This window comes from Trematomus bernacchii, unplaced genomic scaffold (genome assembly GCF_902827165.1).
Source record: "Trematomus bernacchii unplaced genomic scaffold, fTreBer1.1, whole genome shotgun sequence".
Lineage (NCBI taxonomy): Eukaryota > Metazoa > Chordata > Actinopteri > Perciformes > Nototheniidae > Trematomus > Trematomus bernacchii.
The window spans coordinates 1,143,535-1,163,136 of NW_022987573.1; the positions used below are offsets into that span (position 1 = coordinate 1,143,535).

The following is a 19,602-nucleotide window of genomic DNA, read 5'->3' on the forward strand; positions in this document are numbered from 1 at the left end:
AAGATGGATGGACATTTTTCATTTATCTATTCTCATCTTTGCACATTAAGCCCAACACAGCTTTCATTTCCTTGACAAGGTAGCATATTATCTCGCTAAGTCTTGGCCCACTAACCCTTCCTATACCCATTGGCCTTTTGACCTAAAATACTAGATAATCGCACCGGCTTGAGTGGACATTAATGGGGCAAAACATGGGAAGGCAAAACCTAAACCCCAACATAGAAAAAAAACCTAAAATCTTGTATGTAGGGGATTAATATATACGAACCAATCATGTTTTCCTATAGGAATATAAGGATCTGAATCCCTGTTAATGTGTTGCATAGATCAATTTGTGTATGAGGATTACGGTTCCCAGAATGTACTACTGTAAAGCTTTAAGAGAAACAAATAATATCATTTTACCTCCTACCAGTGTACCATAGAAAAAAAAGACATTTAATCTAAAAAAAGAAAAAAACTCATTTTGATGTGGCATTTACCAAAACACATAACTTGCATTCATGCACCAACATTCTCACAAGGTTTGACAACATCTCACAGCATTTGATTTATTTTAGCCGGCCCATGATTTAACTGGGCTGATTTATTTTGACAATTAATACAGAACTGATTTATCAATACAGAAGTGTCCGATGGATGATGGCATATGAACTGCTACATGTTGCCTTACTCAATAACAGTAGCCTTTGTTTTATGCTGGCAAAAAAAAAAGGCAGATAGGACTTTGACCGTCTGCGGTGATAAGGTCATGTCTGAACAGTTGGCAGCAAGTGCGCTAGGCTTGGGTAACATGAATGTATACAAAGATAAGATAATAGAGCTCATGATACTGTAAGAGTCCCTTTTATTAGATGACAAATGATAAATGACTCAGCTGATCAGTCTCATTAGCATAACAAACATCAGCTGATTGATGATGAGATTTTGTTCCCACTGTCCCTCCGCTTCACAGTAACTCCTCTGCATAATGAAAGGTGACATTCATTTGTTTCATACAGTGGATGAGTCAGGCCTAGGCTCCACGGGAACGAAAACTGGTTGAATCCGCATATTTCTCATGCGTATAGCCCTTTAAGCTTAACGACGCCGTAACGGAAGAAACCGACCCTGCAAACAGACCCTGCAAACGACAACGGGTCCAAAGGTGGATAGATCTGGGAACGGAGCGCTCTGGGGGGTCCAACGGGGCCGTGTGGTCGCCTATACGGTCATCCGTTTCTGATAATGACGACGCAATAGCCCCGCCTCTCCCCACCTCTGCTGCTCACCCCCGCAAAAGTACACTGCACACTGAATTCAGATTATTTATCTTTATCTCGATATGGACATAAACGCGAGTGAAGTCTAATCTGACAGGACGGAGACACGCAGCTCCTCCGGCTGTGAAGCAGCGGGAGCAAAACACACACTTCAAGTCAGATCATCACCCTTAGCTATTTTAATTACCTCTCAAACTACCTAAACTAGTTATAAATATGTTTATTTTTACTGTCGGGTTTACTTACTGGATCAGCTGCTGCATGAGGAAGCATGAAGATTTAAACTTTAACACACGTTGACCGGCGAAAAACTCTGCGCGGTTCCCTCGGCCCCCACCGCGGAGAATAAACAGAAGTGCAGCCATGACAACCATTCTTCTTCGCTGCTTTTGTGGAGGAAGTTGCTGCTTTTTGTGGAGGAAGTTACAGCGCCACGTACAGGTTCGGCATATGTACTGCAGCTTTTGGAGCAGGTTGGATGTAAACGGAGCCGTCTCGTGGAGCTTGACACAATCCGGTGTATATTGCGTGTGGGCGGAAGCTTTTTTGCGGTTGCGTTTGCGTTACTCCGATGCGTTTTGCCGTATGCGTTCCCGTGGAGCCGGGGCCTCAGTGTTTGATGGAGCAGTTTCCATTGCAGGTATATTTTAAGGGCAGAATGCAGCAGAGGCTGTGATGTTACCTGGTGGAGCAGAGGAAGGGTTGAGCACCAGCGGAGATGTGGACAGTGAGGTCAGGACGGTGGCAGCCATCACTTCCTTATCAGCATGACCTGAGGGCTTCCTGCAAAACACACACATGTAGAAAAGGAAAGTCAACACCACTGCTCTTGTCTTAATATGTTTGAACAAACACAATTTCAGCAAAACACTTTAAAACAGTTTGTTGTTTTTCCTGAGTAATGGAAAGTTATTTCAGAAGAAAAAGCCTGGACTGGTCCCCAGAGAAATCTATAAATCTCTGTAGACCCCCAAAATATCACCACTAAGAAATTCTTAAAGCAGTGAATAAAGTGTTTGAGTATGAGCATGTGTGTGTGTGTGTGTTTGTGTGTGTGTGTGTGTTTGAGTATGAGCATGTGTGTGTGTGTGTGTGCACATGAAGATGTAACGGAAAGCCCTGAGAGTGAACAGGTTTTGTGGTGTGTTTCTGCACAGCTTGTGCAACCTCGCTTAGAGAGACTGAGAGTACACCCCATGCTGAGCAGTCCACCCTCAGCTTAAACCTAAATACTGTAGATTTTTGCAGCGTACACACACACAAAGTACTCTTTTGCTAAGACATACAAATTCACAGTAAGCTCAGAGTGGCATTACACCATCTAGTATTCTAATACCATTTTTATTGAGCACAGTAATTTGTGTCATACTGCAAAGAAGCACAACGTTTCTCTCTGTCCTTTTATGTCCGAAACAAAACAGGGGGAATTAATTCAGAAGGGCCAAGGACTCACCCACACACTTGTGGACACACATAAACTGATTGATATTCTTGAGTCAAAAAATCCCCCCAAAAAACAAGCCGTCAAAGCCAATACAATAAAGTGAATATATGTCGACCATGTACCGCTATGTCACATGCAAATCCCAATCCTATCAAATGTTACAACATATGAACAGATTAAACACAGATGCAACACAAAGCAGGGAAACACACAAGAGAGACAGAGGCAGAGACACACATGGTCTGCAGCTTTAAGAGGTCCCTGTCCCGCCCACAGACTTCTCCACTACACAACCAGAGTAAACTGGTTTGAGGCGTTCTCTCAGCCAAGCCCTGAGCCCTGGCTGAGATCCACTCGGAGTCGCAGTGCACACACGCACACACACACCCACACACACACACAACACACACATACTGAGAGCAAAAACTTCAGACTGGAGTCCAAAAACACAAACAAAAGTACGCCGTAAATCAGCGAGCGTGCGTGTACCTGCTCACACACCCACTCATAGAAGAGACTTTAAAACTTTATGGACATCGAAAAAGTTTAGATAGTGTTTCAGCTCCCACACTGATGAGAATGCGTTGGATGGGAGGCAAACAGATCACAAAGGAATGTACTAGATATGAAGGAATTACCGAACACTACGCAGCCATGTCCACACAAAAAGAGGCTGGTTTTCAACACTTTAAAACAAAAGGGTTAAGTGTGCATCTGTGTGTGTGACAGTTTGTGTGCTCTATATACAAAGCGGGCATTTTACGAAACGATATAAATACCAACAAGGAGAGGATCACAGTATGCAAAGAACAATATCTGCACTAAAGCTTAGACAGAAGACATAGGCGGGTAACACACATATGCACAACACACACATACACATGCATAAACACACAGACAGTCTGGATGAGAGATAAAGAGATAACAAGATTAGCCGTGTCCTGTTTCAGTCATTAGCCTTGTTTTTAGCACTAAACGGGGCTGGCTAGGGACACGCTTCTGATTTATTGGCCTGCGTCTCTTCCTTAATAATATTTCTGTGCTGTTTTTATCATTTTGTTGCAAACCCGGACCACATGTTGTTAGCTTGACTTTAGAGTTGAATAAATTGACTATATGGCACTGAAAAGCATACCGATAGCATATCACTGTCTGTCTTTGGTGTGTGAAGGTGTGTGTGTGTCAGTGAAACCCAAAAAAACTAACATTTAAGAAGGTCACCTGGCCTATTAGTTGATTCAAGAGATTATTCAAACTTTGATATCCATTTCCTGTACTCACACACCCACACAGAGGATTACCAACACACACACACACACCAAACCCCATTAATGCCGTAGCCCCCCCAAACCTTCTCTGATTTCCTGACACAGAGCTTTTTCCTTCCTCTGGTTCCCGGCAGAGGCACGATCCTCACCACAATTTTATTACATCTGGAGACAGTTGTTGTGTTTCAGTGTGTGCATGTGTTAAGCGATAAACAAAACTAATGGCTTGTTTTAGACATCCATTCTGAAAAGAAACCATTGATGATTGGCTCTGACTCATGATGACGGTTGTGGAGCTAATCGTCTGTTGCTGACTTTAATAATAATGGTTACACCAAGTTAGATACAGATGCTTGCCACGCTCTGCCATTTGAAAAACCAGCTGCGTCATCCTTTACTTAAGGGATGTATACAGGAAATCAGATACAGTGTCAGATGTAGGGTAAAGTTAATTCATTTGAAAGGTGCTCTGTGGCGCATGAAGCCAAAATAGTTTGATTTCATAGTATATGAAGTCCATTAGCCCCGCCTTCTAGCCACTCAGCCTTGGGATCATTTACAGGAAATAAGGAAAGAAAATAACTCTGAATTCAACTAAATTCACGTCCGTTTGTGAAATCATTTAGGAACCATTAAACTTGGCAGCAGTAAATATCTTAAGAGCGACTGTACAAACGGAAGAGTTATCTTCTTATTTTAGAGAAAGTTAAATTAGGGATACCTCTATTTAGCGCCCAGAAAGAGGTGATTGTAGAGCAGAGATATCTGTCAACAAAGTGGGGCTATATATATATATATTTGGGCGGAAGGGTGCTTTGGGTTTTTGTGTTTTGACTGCTGAAAACTGGATGTTTACTAAAGTATTTTAGTCCAACCACGGTTTATAGTGTGCAGTAAATGTAATGATGACATCATAAACATGTCCTCCTCCATACATGCAGATGAACATGTGTAGGCACATACGCACTGAGGTTATTTAGTGTACTAGTGACACCTGTCATGCTCTAAACTGTGAAATTGACGAGCCCTGTCACTGATAAGCATGTGTTTTATGAGACAGGTGCTATGCCTCAATAGGGAAGTCTTGATCCCATTAACTCTGTGTGTGTGTGTGTGTGTGTGTGTGTGTGTGTGTGTGTGTGTGTGTGTGTGTGTGTGTGTGTGTGTGTGTGTGTGTGTGTGTGTGTGTGTGTGTGTGTGGTGAGGTTGAGCATGTTGTGTTTGTCTCTGATTGAAGCATTTGACCAACTTAAGTAGTACATACACAAACAAAATCATACAGTCACTCTCTCACACCCACACACACACACCCTCTTACCTTCCTTCCTCCCTAAACTTCTGTTGGCTTCGGCTGAGCCAAGAACCAGCCCCTCTGGCAGCGGCACAACACATGGGCCGGCTAAAGTCAACAAGCCAGGCCCAGGCACATACAGGGAGAGGGAGGGAGAGAGAAACACTACCGCTTTGAGCCAAGACACAAGTAGCAACAACAAGCTCAGAGTGCAGAAGAAAGGGGAGAGTATTGTGTGCCCAGGCATGAGAGAATCTGTGTATTATGTGCAATCAACAAATAAGCTTTGTAAATGACCATATTCCAGCCAAAATGCGGAATTTTGTGAGTTGCTTTCAAGATACACTCACTCATTATTAGTCGGATACAGTTGAGAGAAAAACATCCAACACTCTAGATTTCCACCCCAGGACCTACAGTAAGAGGACATTTGGACTTTGATACGGCAGATGGCGATATGATGCTTTCGTGTTGGTGTTTTCCAACCCCCAACCCCATCCACTACTAGATTGGGCTCTCTGCTGTTGTTGGGGAGACGACTGGGCCTTCCCTCTATATTTAACATGGCACATTTGATCCAGTTAGCAGCCCAATAGAAATCCCAAGGATCTGAGTGGTTTATATAGTGCACATTGCAATCAGTATAAGCCCACTAAAACGGACCATATTCCTAACTATTTGTTCATTAGTGTATAATCCTCTGAAAGCAAGTATGGTTAGCTTAGTTTTCGTAAGCTTAGAGAATGAACCTTTTGTATAGCCTATATATGGAGCGGTACATAGGGAGCGGTTCCTCTGCCAAGGAGTCGGACAAGTTGCACCACCTTGTTTCTACAGTATAGTCCAGAACATCATTGTATAAATACTGCTGCTGCTGCTACTTTTCTACCCGAATGTGTACTTTGTAAGTTGTAATAATAACTTATTTAAAATATTATGTGCATGCCGTTTGTCTAATAGTGTTTTCTTTTTTGTCTCTATCTCTACTTTTGCCGTTACAATGGAAATGTCCTCTCTGTTGGACGAATGAAGGAATTCTTATTCTTATTCTTATCAAACCAAACACGAGCTTCAGGTTTTTAACACCACCTTAAGGCCACTATAGGTAAATGTCCCCAATAACTGGCCCCCAACAAATGATCAGCTAGCAGTCCACACACATTACACTTCCTACAGTGTATATTTCATCTTAATTTTGCTGCCTAAATGATATAATCATCCCCCTCCCCTTCATGTGTTTCCCACCTGTTTGGCACTGTCAATACTCAGTTTACCACAACGCAATTTTCCACAACCCCCCTCTCACTGGGAGTATCTGCTGCCTGTTAAAGTGCAAACTGTGAACATTCTTCAGCAATTGTAACAGTCAACAGGTTACAGAGATGATTGTTCCATTCTCAAAAGACCAATATCAATGTAAGTGCTGGACCAAACTAAAAGGCTATCCATTTGACCAGGGGGAAAATACAGTTTTTTGCACGGACTGCATGAAAGAAACCTATCTGTTTGGTATCAGGATGATTCAAAGCTGTGCAAAGTTCAATTTGGTGGGTGTAGTTTTCACTGGGGTCTTACACTACCAACACTAATCTCTGATCTCACTTTCAGCACCAGTGCTGGTCACTTTAAATAGCACCTATCCAGCCAATGTGATCATGTGATGGACATGAACCCCAAAACAGGCCTCAGGTTGTATTTCTGAGTCTCTGTATGTACTGTATGCATGTATGCATATCATATCAGAAGCAGCTGCGCGTGCCCCAGATTGGCATAGAGACTTGTATATGACCTTGCCAGTCAAATAGTCGAAAAACACAGTCAACACAAGTCAACAAAATCAAAGTCCAAACACCCCTCTGGTTCGTGATAGGACTACATATTCAACAAACACTGAGCGTGTTTTCATACTGCTTTTTTTCTCCGTCTGTTTCTCTCGTTACCCTTCGAACACAAACAAATGCAAACAGCGGAAGAGAGATACAGACACAAAAATAGGAGTTATGTTTCCAGTTATGAGATCAACTTTTCCTTAGGCAAGCCTTTTCATGTATTAATCTCTTAAACATACGCTTGCATCGCTCATCCTCACGCACAGAATGTGAGGAAGGCTAAGAGATAACGTGATGGGATCCCCAAGAGCATTGTTAAAAATACATTACATCACCTGTTCCTATTTGCTTCTCTCCTCTTTCCTTTTAGCCGTTTAAGGCTCATGAGATCCTGCCTGGCTGGCTCTAAAGGGAATTTTGACTGTGCACATGTAGATTAATCAGTGTGTGTTACCCTAAAGCATAATAACTCATAGATGAAGATGTAGAAAGAGGCTTTTGAAAAGAAAAGTGACATCAGTGCACACATAAATCAAGAGAAACTGGGCTCCTGTTGTCTAACTGGTATATCCTGTATAATGAGGTAATGCAGTGACGACTGAGGCAATAAGAACTGACCAGGCTGCTGTTGATGCTTGTCTGCCGGCTGTGCCCCCCCCCCCCCCCGACAGCTGCCCCTCCATACATATACTATTAATAGAAGGCCAACCGCCCTCCATTTCACAATCCCTACGTCCCCAATTATCTTACCCCCAATCCACTGTATTACGTAATGTCCTCTATCCCCCCCCTATCTCTCTCTTTCTCTATTGCATTGCTGGCAGATGGTTAATGATTTGCAGTAAACAGTCACCCCCTCAACCCAACACAAGCCTCCCCATGTTCACAGCTCCGATCCCCTGTTCTGCCTTGATCACTCACTCTTTCCCTTATTCCTGTTTTGTATGTCTATAACGTCTTTGTGCAATGCAGAATGTACGGTATGTATGTACACAATGAATACAGATATATTAATATAATAATGTGGGTATAAACATTAGGTAGTGCAATCCATCATAATTCACCCATTGTTGTGCAGTCTGTACACATGTTGCCCCTTTAAATATCCAGGCTGAGCCCCCTGGAGAGGGAGAGGCTGTTAGGCAGGAGCCATGTCACTTTAATGTGGGCTGCGAGTGTAATGGCTATTCAGTCCCCAGACAAAAAGCCCTCTCTTTCTGACTCTTGATCCTCAAATGTAGTCTGTTGCCTTAGGGCCACGCACAAACAACGAAAGGCTTTGTTCTGGCAAAACAATAGAGGAGAGACACACAGAAAAAGACATGATTCCCTCCGTGGTGTGATGTCTGACTTAAATCTCCGAAACTAAACGGATCATATTATATTATATTTTAACAGCAATCTTGCAGTGTACTTTAAACATCAAATAGAAAAGGGTTGTTACATGTGCAACGACCTGAATGTAGAACAAGATCCGAGCTGTGCATGAGAGCACGTTTCTCAGAGGAAAAATGTTGACACAGCACAAGCAATTAGCCGGCTGACGACAGAGTAAATCATGACGTACTACCTGACATGCCCACATTGTGGAAACCACCAGGCAAAAACAGTTGGTGTGAATCAGAAAACAGATAGCTGCACACACACACACACACACACACACGTACATAGACACACACAGACAAGCCTTTAGCCTATTTTTAGCTCCATTAAACTGTTCAACAAGCAAGTAAATATAATCTGTTACTTAGGCCTGGGTTCACTCTTTTTATGATATTAAATCCTTTAAATAACAGTTGCAAACCTACAACTATTAAAAGAGATATCAAAGGGAATTATAATTAGTAATCCATGGATGGAAAATACTTGTAGCTACAGTATAGCAACTTCCCTCACAACTTCTGTCAGTGCCCTCCAATAACAGTGTTGTTGCTAGGGGGATGCAGGGCAGTCTCGTCTGTGTTGAGGCCTTGGATTTGTTGCCCCTCCTATACTGGGGAGAGCAAACAAGACAGGCCCTTCTGCCTGAAAACACTGCTTCCTTATCAAAACGCTTGTCGCTTTTCATTTGAGTCATGGGTTGGTGCAGCGAGCCAGAGAAGTCAGCAGAGTAGTCGCGTTTTTTCTCTGTGAAAAACTATTTTACTCCTGGCAGACCGTCAAATCATATTTTCATGTATCTAAATAATCCAAACCACTCTGGGCTAGACGGTTTTGATTCTCGAGAATAACAAAGACATCTTCTGGCTGAGCATTAAGAACAACTGAGCTGCTGGTTTACTCTGAGGATGTTAAAGGGAACCAGACTGAATCAACTAAGAAAAGTTGAAATGGGATGTCATCAATTAGGTTTGTTTCCCTATGATTTCAACATGGAAAGAGCATCACAACATAGACTGACAGATGGTTAGCAAATTAAACAGAATGACAACTGTAAACTGTAAACACAGACTGAAATGTCGGAGAGCCGCGAACAGCACGGTCAGTTCTCTTTCTGCAGCAAACTTTTATTTTGTTCCTCATTCTTTACTTCCCACTCCCTCTCTCGCCTGCTCTTGAGATTTGCCCTTCTGCCAGCACAAGCCAGAGCAGGCCTTCGCTTGGTTTCCTGTGTTTTGCAAAAGCAAACCGATGCTGTTCCAAAGGCACTCTGCTCTGCTTACTCCCATGAAGCCAAATGTCTACAGGGCTGCCTCAGACAGACAAAGACTCCAGCCAGTACAATAAACTGATCAGTATCTTTTCTTCTTCAAGAAAGGGATGAAGCTGGGGCAAAAGAAAAAGAAAGTGTATCAACATAAAAAAAGAGCAGTTGGCTGGAAGAATGGCTGCAAACTTAGAGGGAGTCTTTAGAGAAGCAAAAGTTATTTAAGCCTGTCGTGCATAAGATTCAGCTGTTGAAACATATGCAGGAATGCATAATGATGAGATGTTTAGAAGAAAATCAACACAATTAATCTAATAAAGTAAATCGGTAATTAATAGCGTTCAAACCTTTGAAGTGAACACTATATCTGCCTCTCTTGTGCACAGTAGCATAACCAAAACACAGACAAAAGGTAAGAAACACATGAGATTAAAAAAAGGGTACAAACACACATATATAAACAGTTCAATTTTCAGTGGAAATTATTTTGGAAATAAACCAGCTCGCTCTTTTATTCTTTATTCTGAAATATCTGCTGCCTGAGCGGCATGAACAAAAAAGCCTGTAATAAAAAGTGATCTGTTCATCTGGCACCTCTGTGTCCCAAAGGTCTGAAGAACTTATCATGCACGCACAACATCTCCAATTATATCAAGCCATTTCAAAGATGCCATTCTTAACAACTTCATAAAAACATGTTAAGTGAAAAACAATATATCATAAATAATGTATCTGCAATATAGTAATGAACTATAACTACAGTACTATTTATACATACTAATAATAGCCTAACATACTATAAAGTATCTCTGGTAAGCTACACTTCTAACCAATACAATATTAAACTCTAAGAAAAGAAAAGAAGACATTTGAAGATGCATCTCCCAGTGAGTGTACTGAACAGCGTGTGCCTGTTGGACCAAAGCCAGCAAGTTTTTTTGTTCGGTCCGACAAATCTGTTTCGGGAGTCTAATTTCAAAACAGCACACTTAAACTTTGACACAGCTTTTCTAGTTGACATTCAAGCTGGTTGTTTGTATTTGGTTCATTAATAGCACACGTCATACAAAATGATTTCCATTTACAGTACAGTGCAATATGCAGGGCCATAAATAATAACCATGGATATTTTCACTTACAATATGAAAGAGTAACAAAAACACAATATACTAAACACGTACAAGTTGTTGTTGTGTAGTAAGGATGTGCATTGGCAAGAACCAGGCAATACCATACAGTATAATGAGACGGGGTCAATGTATTCAGACTTTTTTTAAAACCTATTTTATATTTACTTTTCTTTAAATCTGTTATAGTTTAAAGAACCCACCAAAAATGCATTACATCGCATTTAAAAAAAAGTGTATTTTTTAATGCAATCAAAACAGTAGGGTCCGCATTCATCGTCTCATTTAAAACGGATAAACATTTTACACAGTATTAAAAAAATCTATTGATATACTCAAATATATTAATATTTTTTAACATCCCTATTGTGAATATCTGTGTATTCTTTTTTTGTTGGTGAATATGCCTCTCATATCGTGATTCAGCCTGAGGCTTAGCCCCCACTGGCCCTGTCAGACTGCACTGGATACCGAAAAGAATACATAACAAAATTCCATAAACCATGTTTTTAAGATGCAAGTCTCCCAGTGGGTCTTAGGGCCCTGTGTCTGCAAAAGCCATTCACCCCTCTCCAAATGATCAGTGTTTTAATATCCTGCAGAGGGGGGATGTGACACTATTGGGAATAAGCGAAGTAAAATGGCCCTTCTATCGCCCTGCAATCTCAAAGACAGGCTAGTTAAGAAGACAAATGGAGGCATTTAGAGCACATCATGGAAACACCAGGGAGAAGATGATCATAAAACTGAGTCTACCTAGAGACTGCTGTGGAGAGCCAGAGAGCTGCTCCTCTATGATAAATCTGAGAAGATGTTAAGCCCTGACTCTGGATCAGACTGTTATTTTTTTATTGTTAAAAAAGTGTTGAAATATGATGGTTTGGTTACATAACTTTCCATCTCCCTTAGAGAGTTCAGTTGTGCATTCTCAAACAGTTGTGCATTGGCAATGGTCAGATTAGGGCAGACTGTTTCTCCTGAACAGACAGACAGATCGGAGAGTTTGCCAGACTCAGCTAGCAGTGCTGGACATGCTGTGTGTGACTAAAATGTTTTCTGTCAAACAGTCAGATCTCTCTACAGCCAAATCTCTCCAAAAACACACTCAGTTGGCCTTCTTAGAAATGTTAAATAGCTGATTTTGGAATGTTATGTAAATGCAAAAAAGGTGTGTGTATTAATGGCACACATTAAGCAAATTAAATCTCCAACTGTGTAAACTGATCATCAGCAAATGAGTGAGTGGTCTTCTTGTTGAGATTGTTTGTCAACTATTGTTTTAAGGTTCATGAATGAACTGTCAAACTTATAGTGTTACAAAGGGACCGTCTAAATTGTAACTCAATGCAATAAAGGGTTCGGGTTAGTTTGCTGGATAATTCACCAAATATATATATTTTTTCCATCTTAAACATCAGCAGATAAAGGGCAAGCTAATGAGGGCAGCTCCAGTAGTTAAGCTTTAAGTGTAAAGGTTGGATAATATTGGTTGGACAGGAGACAGAAGCGGCGTTAAGCTAGCGAGGCTTCAGGGGCTTATAACAGATAGCTTCAGGAATACCAACATACCCCTAAACCTCATTCATTAGGAGCTGACGTGAAACCAGAGACAGAAACAGCTGCTCAGCAAGCCAATCAAATGTGTAACACTCCCTGTTCCCCTTATACTCTTTTAGTTACAGGGATGCCCTTTCCTAATCTGAAAGCTCACTCAGTAATAGTCCATTTACTAATACCAACATCTTGTCTACATTTAATTGTAAAATAACTGTAATTGTACACAGTAAGGAACGTGTTAGGTCTTAAATAGTTAATAGGTCTTTAATTCTTCAGTTTTAAAGCAAGGGGGCCGTTGTAAATTGAAAATAAGACCACACACAGTAAGACATGTATTTAAATCTGCAGGGCAACATGTTTATGGGGATTTATATGTTTGTGTGGATGTCACTTGGCTGACTGCAGAGAGCATTGAGTGATGAATTGCTATAAAGACAGTAGTTTGAAGTAAATGTTAAACTGAATTATTGATGATGTTTTATATTGTGGGGTATATAGATTTGGCAATTTCCAAGTCTGTTGAAAAGAGAGCAAATTCTGAATTCACTCTGAAAAGACAGCAGGGTGCTGTTACTTGATGCTTCACCAGCAGTTATAATTTAAATGTACTGGTATGATCCTGCAAGTTTCCTATGCCCTTACCGTCTCTCTCTCTCGCTCTTTTCCTCATGGTGTAATTATGGTGAACAAAATATGCACGCCAGTGTATATATTGAGACCATGGTGTTGACTCTTGGTCAAAACCGGATTGGGGCAGATTGAACAAGAGCAAAGGAAAAGCAAATGCTGTTAGACAAGAGACTGGAGACTGGAGATCAGCCTTGCTCTGTGCATAAATCACCAGCAAGCAAACCTCATGAAATAAGTCAGGCTTAAACAGATCGCTTATTGTATATCAACAAAAAACAAGAAGAAACATGTTTGGATGAAACTAAGTGTGAGTGAATACTGCTGATCAGAGAACAGTGAGAATGATCAGTTCCCATGACCTGGAGAAGCTACAGAGAGTCTCTGGAGGTATTTGGGCAGTGATCAGTGCTCTGCACCTGACGGGACGGCCTGACACACTCAGGGCTCTGTGTAGCGGCGTGTTGCTGCTGGGAGCCACTACCTCTAAGATTAAGCAGAGGGACTTTCTACCTCTCCCACGGCTGGAAATTACCGCTTTAACTTGGCAGCAGTCAGAGGAATCGAGGGGCTGGATGATGATGCCCCAATTGATTCATCATATTAGAAATGGAAACTTAGTTTTAAGGATGTTGAGTGTTACATTTGTTGATCTGTTGCGGTAAGCAGAGCAAATAAAACAGTGTTTACAAGGTGGAAAAGTAAATACAGCAAATAACCACATTGATGCAATTATTTTTTTGAGGCTTTCATTTTAGACTGTTTCATTTTCAACCTGTGGATACCTCAAAACAGTACAGAGCAACAGTATTGTGAGCTATAGCTATTGAATTACAAAAAGGGCTCATTAATATCAGACATAAGCTCTTCACATGAGGCATCAGCAAGGTTATGTTTGTGTGGGTGTCATCAGTGACTTTGTGCTCGTTCCTTTAGTCGATGTATGCGTGTTAAAATATTGCTGTCTGACTCAGCAGGGCATAGCAAATACTTCAATAAATGATGCATCAATCAGGAGGTGAGGGGACAGTGTCATTAGCAGATATGCAAAAACCTGCCTCACTACGCAACAACCACACAATGAAGAATGTGTGTACTGTATCTGAAGGAGAAAAGGAAAGGAAAATGAGATTAAACTAGAAATACTGCCTTGCGGTTCTATTCTTCCGCCAACCAGTTTTAAATTACACTTATGTCTGTTCTGACTCAAACGACATGTGTTATAAAGATTTAATTAAAAAACTAGCATGCATATGTTTTCATAATAAACTAATGAATTCCTGAGATGTGTCCAAATATAGTCATGGTACCCTTGACATTTGACCACTAAAACCCAATCAGTCCATCCATGACTTAAATGGACGTTTGTGAGAAATATCCTCAAGGTGTTCCTGAGATTTCGCTTTCACCGGAATGGGACAAAGGGCGGTCGGACAACAAAAACATAATTCCTCCAGCCATGGATGTCATCGGTGCTGAGGCATAAAATAGGGAAACACACAAATCAGTTCACTTGTGGAGCTGCTTGATTGATGGTCTTACCCTCCAGCACCATTCATTAGAGGTCACGGGGATAAGTCATTATTCAATCCCGCACAGCCTTATTGTTAAGGACGTGCATGTACACTCAAGGACATGCACAGTAAATATGGGGCTTCTGGGAGATTAAGAGTAACTTAGACCACTGTTTCTAGCAACCTGGGTGGGGTATGCTGTTCAAAATGGTTTATTCAAGCTGAATATTTGAAATGTATTTGAATGAAGTTGCTGACTACATAGCAGCCAATCAATCTATGCATTGCTCTTGGATTTTTAATCACGCTTTGATGTACCCTATCGTCTCATGCAGTCATTGCTCAGAGTACTTTACAGTGTCAACACAAAATCAATTGGAAAAGCTAGAAGTTCAGCACAACTCTCTTTCACAAGTCAACTAAAAGACAGGGCTGTCGATAATCCTTTAATTAAGAATGAGAACATCTGGATTTCCTCAGGATTGAGTTAGAAATCTTGGCCAGCACTGTATTTACCATGTTTCCTACATACGTACTGACATAGTGATGTGAAGGTATCCTTGGTGTGTAATGGGTCACTGACACAAATCGGAAAGTAAAGCAGAGGGCGAGGAGAAGAAAGACGCAGTATTTTCACGTTTGAAGACGATGGCTAAATATTTATAGAGCTGCCTAATTGACAAATCCTCCCAACAGAGAGAGGAACAACTTAAATTATATTCTAGAGTTAGAACAAAATCTTACTCAACTACATGCAATACAATAATTCAAAGACATGAAAATAGATGCAGGCCATTCAGCTCCGTACAGTACAGAGTGTTAGGTGTTTTTTAGACTTCTCTCTGTTTGCAGTGTGGACTCAATTTCACCGCTTGTCATCAGCAGACAGGGATGACTTATGATAGAGTTGTGCAATAAACTGTGTGTGTGTGTGTGTGTGTGTGTGTGTGTGTGTGTGTGTGTGTGTGTGTGTGTGTGTGTGTGTGTGTGTGTGTGTGTGTGTGTGTGTGTGTGTGTGTGTGTGTGTGTGTGTGTGTGTGTGTGTGTGTGTGTGTGTGGTGATTGAGAACAGGAGAAAGCAACTACAGGCTTACAGAACATTAAGAAAACAGTTACTTTAAACTTGGGGGAGATACGGTATTTGTAAATCCACTGAAGCATTATAGTACATGCAGCACATTTAAATTTGCCAATTAATCTGTCCCAGTTATAAAACTGGCAAGACACGATTTATCTTTATGATGTACAGTTTAAATGTTTAGTTATCTTATCTAATTAGTCTGTGTTGTTCCAAAATCTATATTTGAACTTGCGAAACAACGAAGAGAGATTTTTAACCAAAACCAGCCTCTGGCTTCGTAATGTCTGCAGATCTGCGATTGCAGTGCCAGAAGAAACATTGTGAACATTCCAATGATGAATAAGCTATCCTTTTACTTACCTTATGAATGGATACAGTCACTGAAACATTAAACAATATCACGAATGTTGCATACTGAAGACGTGCGTTTGAGTCACTAAAAGGGAAGTAAGACAAACATATGACAGGCAGATCAGAACTGACATGTTCTATAGGAGTATGGAATAGCCTTGAGACACTCGGTATTGTTCAGAGGGCTCGATTTGAATTTAGCCGGTCATTCCTTCAGACAAAAGGGCCGTGGGCAAAAGGCCAAACGAACAAAAAGGAAAAAGGGAGGCAGGGACAAGAAAGAGTTGTGACATCTCAGGCACAAATTTTTTTTAAATTACACCTTTTTTTTGAAGGTATTTTTGGGCCCGAGGGCCTTTATTGGAGATGTTAGAGTTGAAAGGGGGACACAGAAGGGAGGACATTGCCTTACTAGGCATCGTTGACCACATGTGTGGACATACACTCAACTTTTTTAACACTTTTGTGTGCCTGCCAACAACTCAAAAGACAGAGCGGTAAAGATATCAAGGGAGAGATAATTGTTAGGATCAAGATGCGTAGTGGGAAGTCGTGATGAAAGTTGAGAAAGGCGGGAGAGTTGGTGGACAGAAGGTAACGCCATGGAGCAGCTGCTGCTAGGAGAACACAAAGATTGATAGAAAAGAGGGGAAAGACGGTTGACTGTAGCATATCTAAATTCTATTGAGGCAGAACAGCAGGCCTTATGTAAGTATCTATTAGTTTGGGTGAGCAAGCGATAAAGTATTTCACTGCAGCGAGACCGAGCTGCGCAACAGGAGTTTCCTTTCCTCTTGATAAGTGAAAGTTTGTTTTCCTGTCTTAACGTCAGATGTACAGTATACAACCTACTTTAGCACAATTTGACACAACAAATATGTCAGGATGTATAATATAATATGTAATGCAACATAGTATTTTGTAGCTAGTTCTAACTTTGTTTATGTAACATTACTTCTGCATTACTCTGCAGAGCAGAAGACATGCCTTCATGCCTTACTTGTGAAATGGATTTAGCTTCTCTTCTTCACTGCATAACAGCAGATGATTCATGTCTTATTTGTTTATTGTACACAGACATGCAGAGCACATATTTCAGCCATTAGCTTCTTCCAGAGGCTCTCATTAGAGTTAAATAATGAATGATTCAGAGCCGGTCCCAGAGCTGCACCGTGAAAAATAAAAATAAATAGGTTTTTTTTCCTACTAGATCCTCACTCCTCCATACACCTCTCACTCAGGGCCCAGTAAAGCGGTAATATGAGATGATAAGCCATCTGCTTCTATGTTCCGCAGTTGTAAACTGTCTATGTAGCACATAACCTAGTTCCTAAGGGTTACTGGCGGACGTGCCAGATGCTTGCTCGTGTCCTGATCTGACCCTTCCCCCTCACGACTCCATTCATTGAGGATGACCTTTCACCTCAGCCTGTGAGTGCGAGAGCATTAACCTCTTGTAGTCTGGAAGGGAGGAAAAATGGGAAACCAGAAAGGATGATAATACTGCATCAAATTCTGAAGACGTTTTTTCAAATAATGATGATTCTGCACTGCTAAACATGTGCACTAAATGTTTTATCTTTAAAGAAAAAAGAAAAACGAGCACCTGAGAAGAAGCCGGCTGTTCCACTCGGGATGCCATGTCAGCAGTCTGGATGTGGGTTGGACTTCCTAGACTGGTGTGGGGGCGGGTAGCTGTTCCTCTGACTCTGACCTTCAACAACCGTCTGTAATGTCTCCTTTGGGAGAAGGGGATTGGTGGTGGGGTGGTCTGAGGGGGTTGGAGAGGTGATGGACTCTGCTACAGCCTGCCTGCCTCGCCTAAACCCTCATGGTGACTCTTAACAGACTCAGTCAAACACTGGCCAGTAATTATGTCCAAAACAGAGCCGGCTTTTTCCTTCTACCCGCCCCCCCCCGCACTGCAGTTGGTTTTGCTGGTTTCTTGTTTATGCAAACTCTGTTTGCTATTCATGTGACCCGACTGTGGTGACAGTGTACCTGACCAAGGACAGATAAGAACGAAAAGCATTTCACATCAAAACAGAACGCCCCCTCCCCTCTTCATCTCGTCAGACCTCTTTTTTTGTGTTAATTTAGGCTGGTCTTTGTTCTGTTATCGGTGTCCTGGATCCCACACTGATGAGTATTGACAGGTAGAGCGAGCTCTGCACTAGGGTGTGAGTGAAAAAGAGACAGAACAAGGAAAAGAGAGACACGCACACATAGAGGCAAGGTTGACCAGAGGTGTTTAAATATACAGAGTAGCTTTGAATGCGTTTACATGAATATGCACATGATGTGAGCGAGGGAATGTTTTGGTTCCGCCTCTTTCTTTCTTTTCTGCAAGATCTTTGCCCTGACTTGTCTAAATAGAGTGACACGCGTTCCTGCATTTGCAAACTGACGAGACGAGGTGTGAAAGCACTATGATATACGTGAGAAACAATATGTAACTGATACACTGGTGGATGTAAAACACATAGAGGTGAGCAACAGCTTCATAGTCAAATCTCTTCAAACATATGTAATCCTGTAACACAATGGCAATATTATGTTAGCTGTTAAAGAGCGAAGGAAAATAAATGGTTTTGTTGACATGATCTGAAGCAGGGCACAAAGTGCAGATATGCACAATGGGTCACACCCCCTCACACATATGTACACACACACACTGAGAAGTCAAACACAGCACTGCCACTGAAGCCATTAAATGAAGGCCTCACACTGCAGTCCCAAAGTGTGTCAGTGTATAGTTATTGAGTAACTTGGTGAATTCATTGGCACTGAATTACTGTTTCTTTACTACAGTCCATTTTCAAACTGCTCTATACATTTGTGATGAATACCACATGTGCATTATACATCTGGATAACAGCTGGAATAAAGCAGGCATAATCAATTCACCAAATGAGGTGAATACTAGAAAGGTTGAAAACAAAATGTGAATAATTGCTTCGAGGAGAAAATATATCCTCTTGTCGACAACTGCAAAACAACAGCCAATATAAGCAGGGTAGAGAATGGGAGTTAATCTTGAAGGTCAACAAAGAGGCACGGCTAATATGACCACACTGTTATATCATGTTGTGCAACGTCTCTCAGCGGCTGTGTCGCGTCAACTCAGAGCTTTATTGTGGTGCTGAGATAACCACCATCAACATGCTGTGAAAAAGAGATGTTTCAAACTTTTAAATCTGGTTAGGACCTGGCTAGAGAGGTGAGAACAGCAACCTTGTTGTCTGTATTGGGTATACACACTTTAAGAGAAGTAGATTCAACACCCCTCTAGTTTAAAAAGCATGCTCGGTCTTGCATGCTCCCCACAGACACTCCCTCATGTCATACATGACCAGCGGCACGTGAAGTTCACTTGATGACAGAACGCTGGAAAGAAATGTGGCGTTTAACCCCCCAACCCCTACAGACCACACCCATAATCAATCATAAGCTCCGCAGTTGAAATTTGTTTTTAGTTTTTACTCTTCTACTGGCAGAAGTACTGTTAATGTGTAAGGGCCGTCTGACTGACAGACAGGCAGCATCTTGCCACAGACAGTAACCAATCGCTGCATAAAATGAAGGAAACTGTGCTCAGGCA

The 19,602-nt window shown here is 41.4% G+C and overlaps 1 protein-coding gene across 1 annotated transcript in view; it reads right to left on the reverse strand.

Moving 5' to 3' along the window:
- Positions 1–19,602, reverse strand: part of si:rp71-79p20.2 (zinc finger protein 704) — a 38,198-nt gene that overhangs the window by 15,475 nt on the left and 3,121 nt on the right. Inside the window, exon 3 of the mRNA XM_034126331.1 lies at positions 1,948–2,048. Coding sequence (XP_033982222.1) covers positions 1,948–2,048 — 101 coding nt within the window. The remainder of the gene's footprint in view (positions 1–1,947; positions 2,049–19,602) is intronic.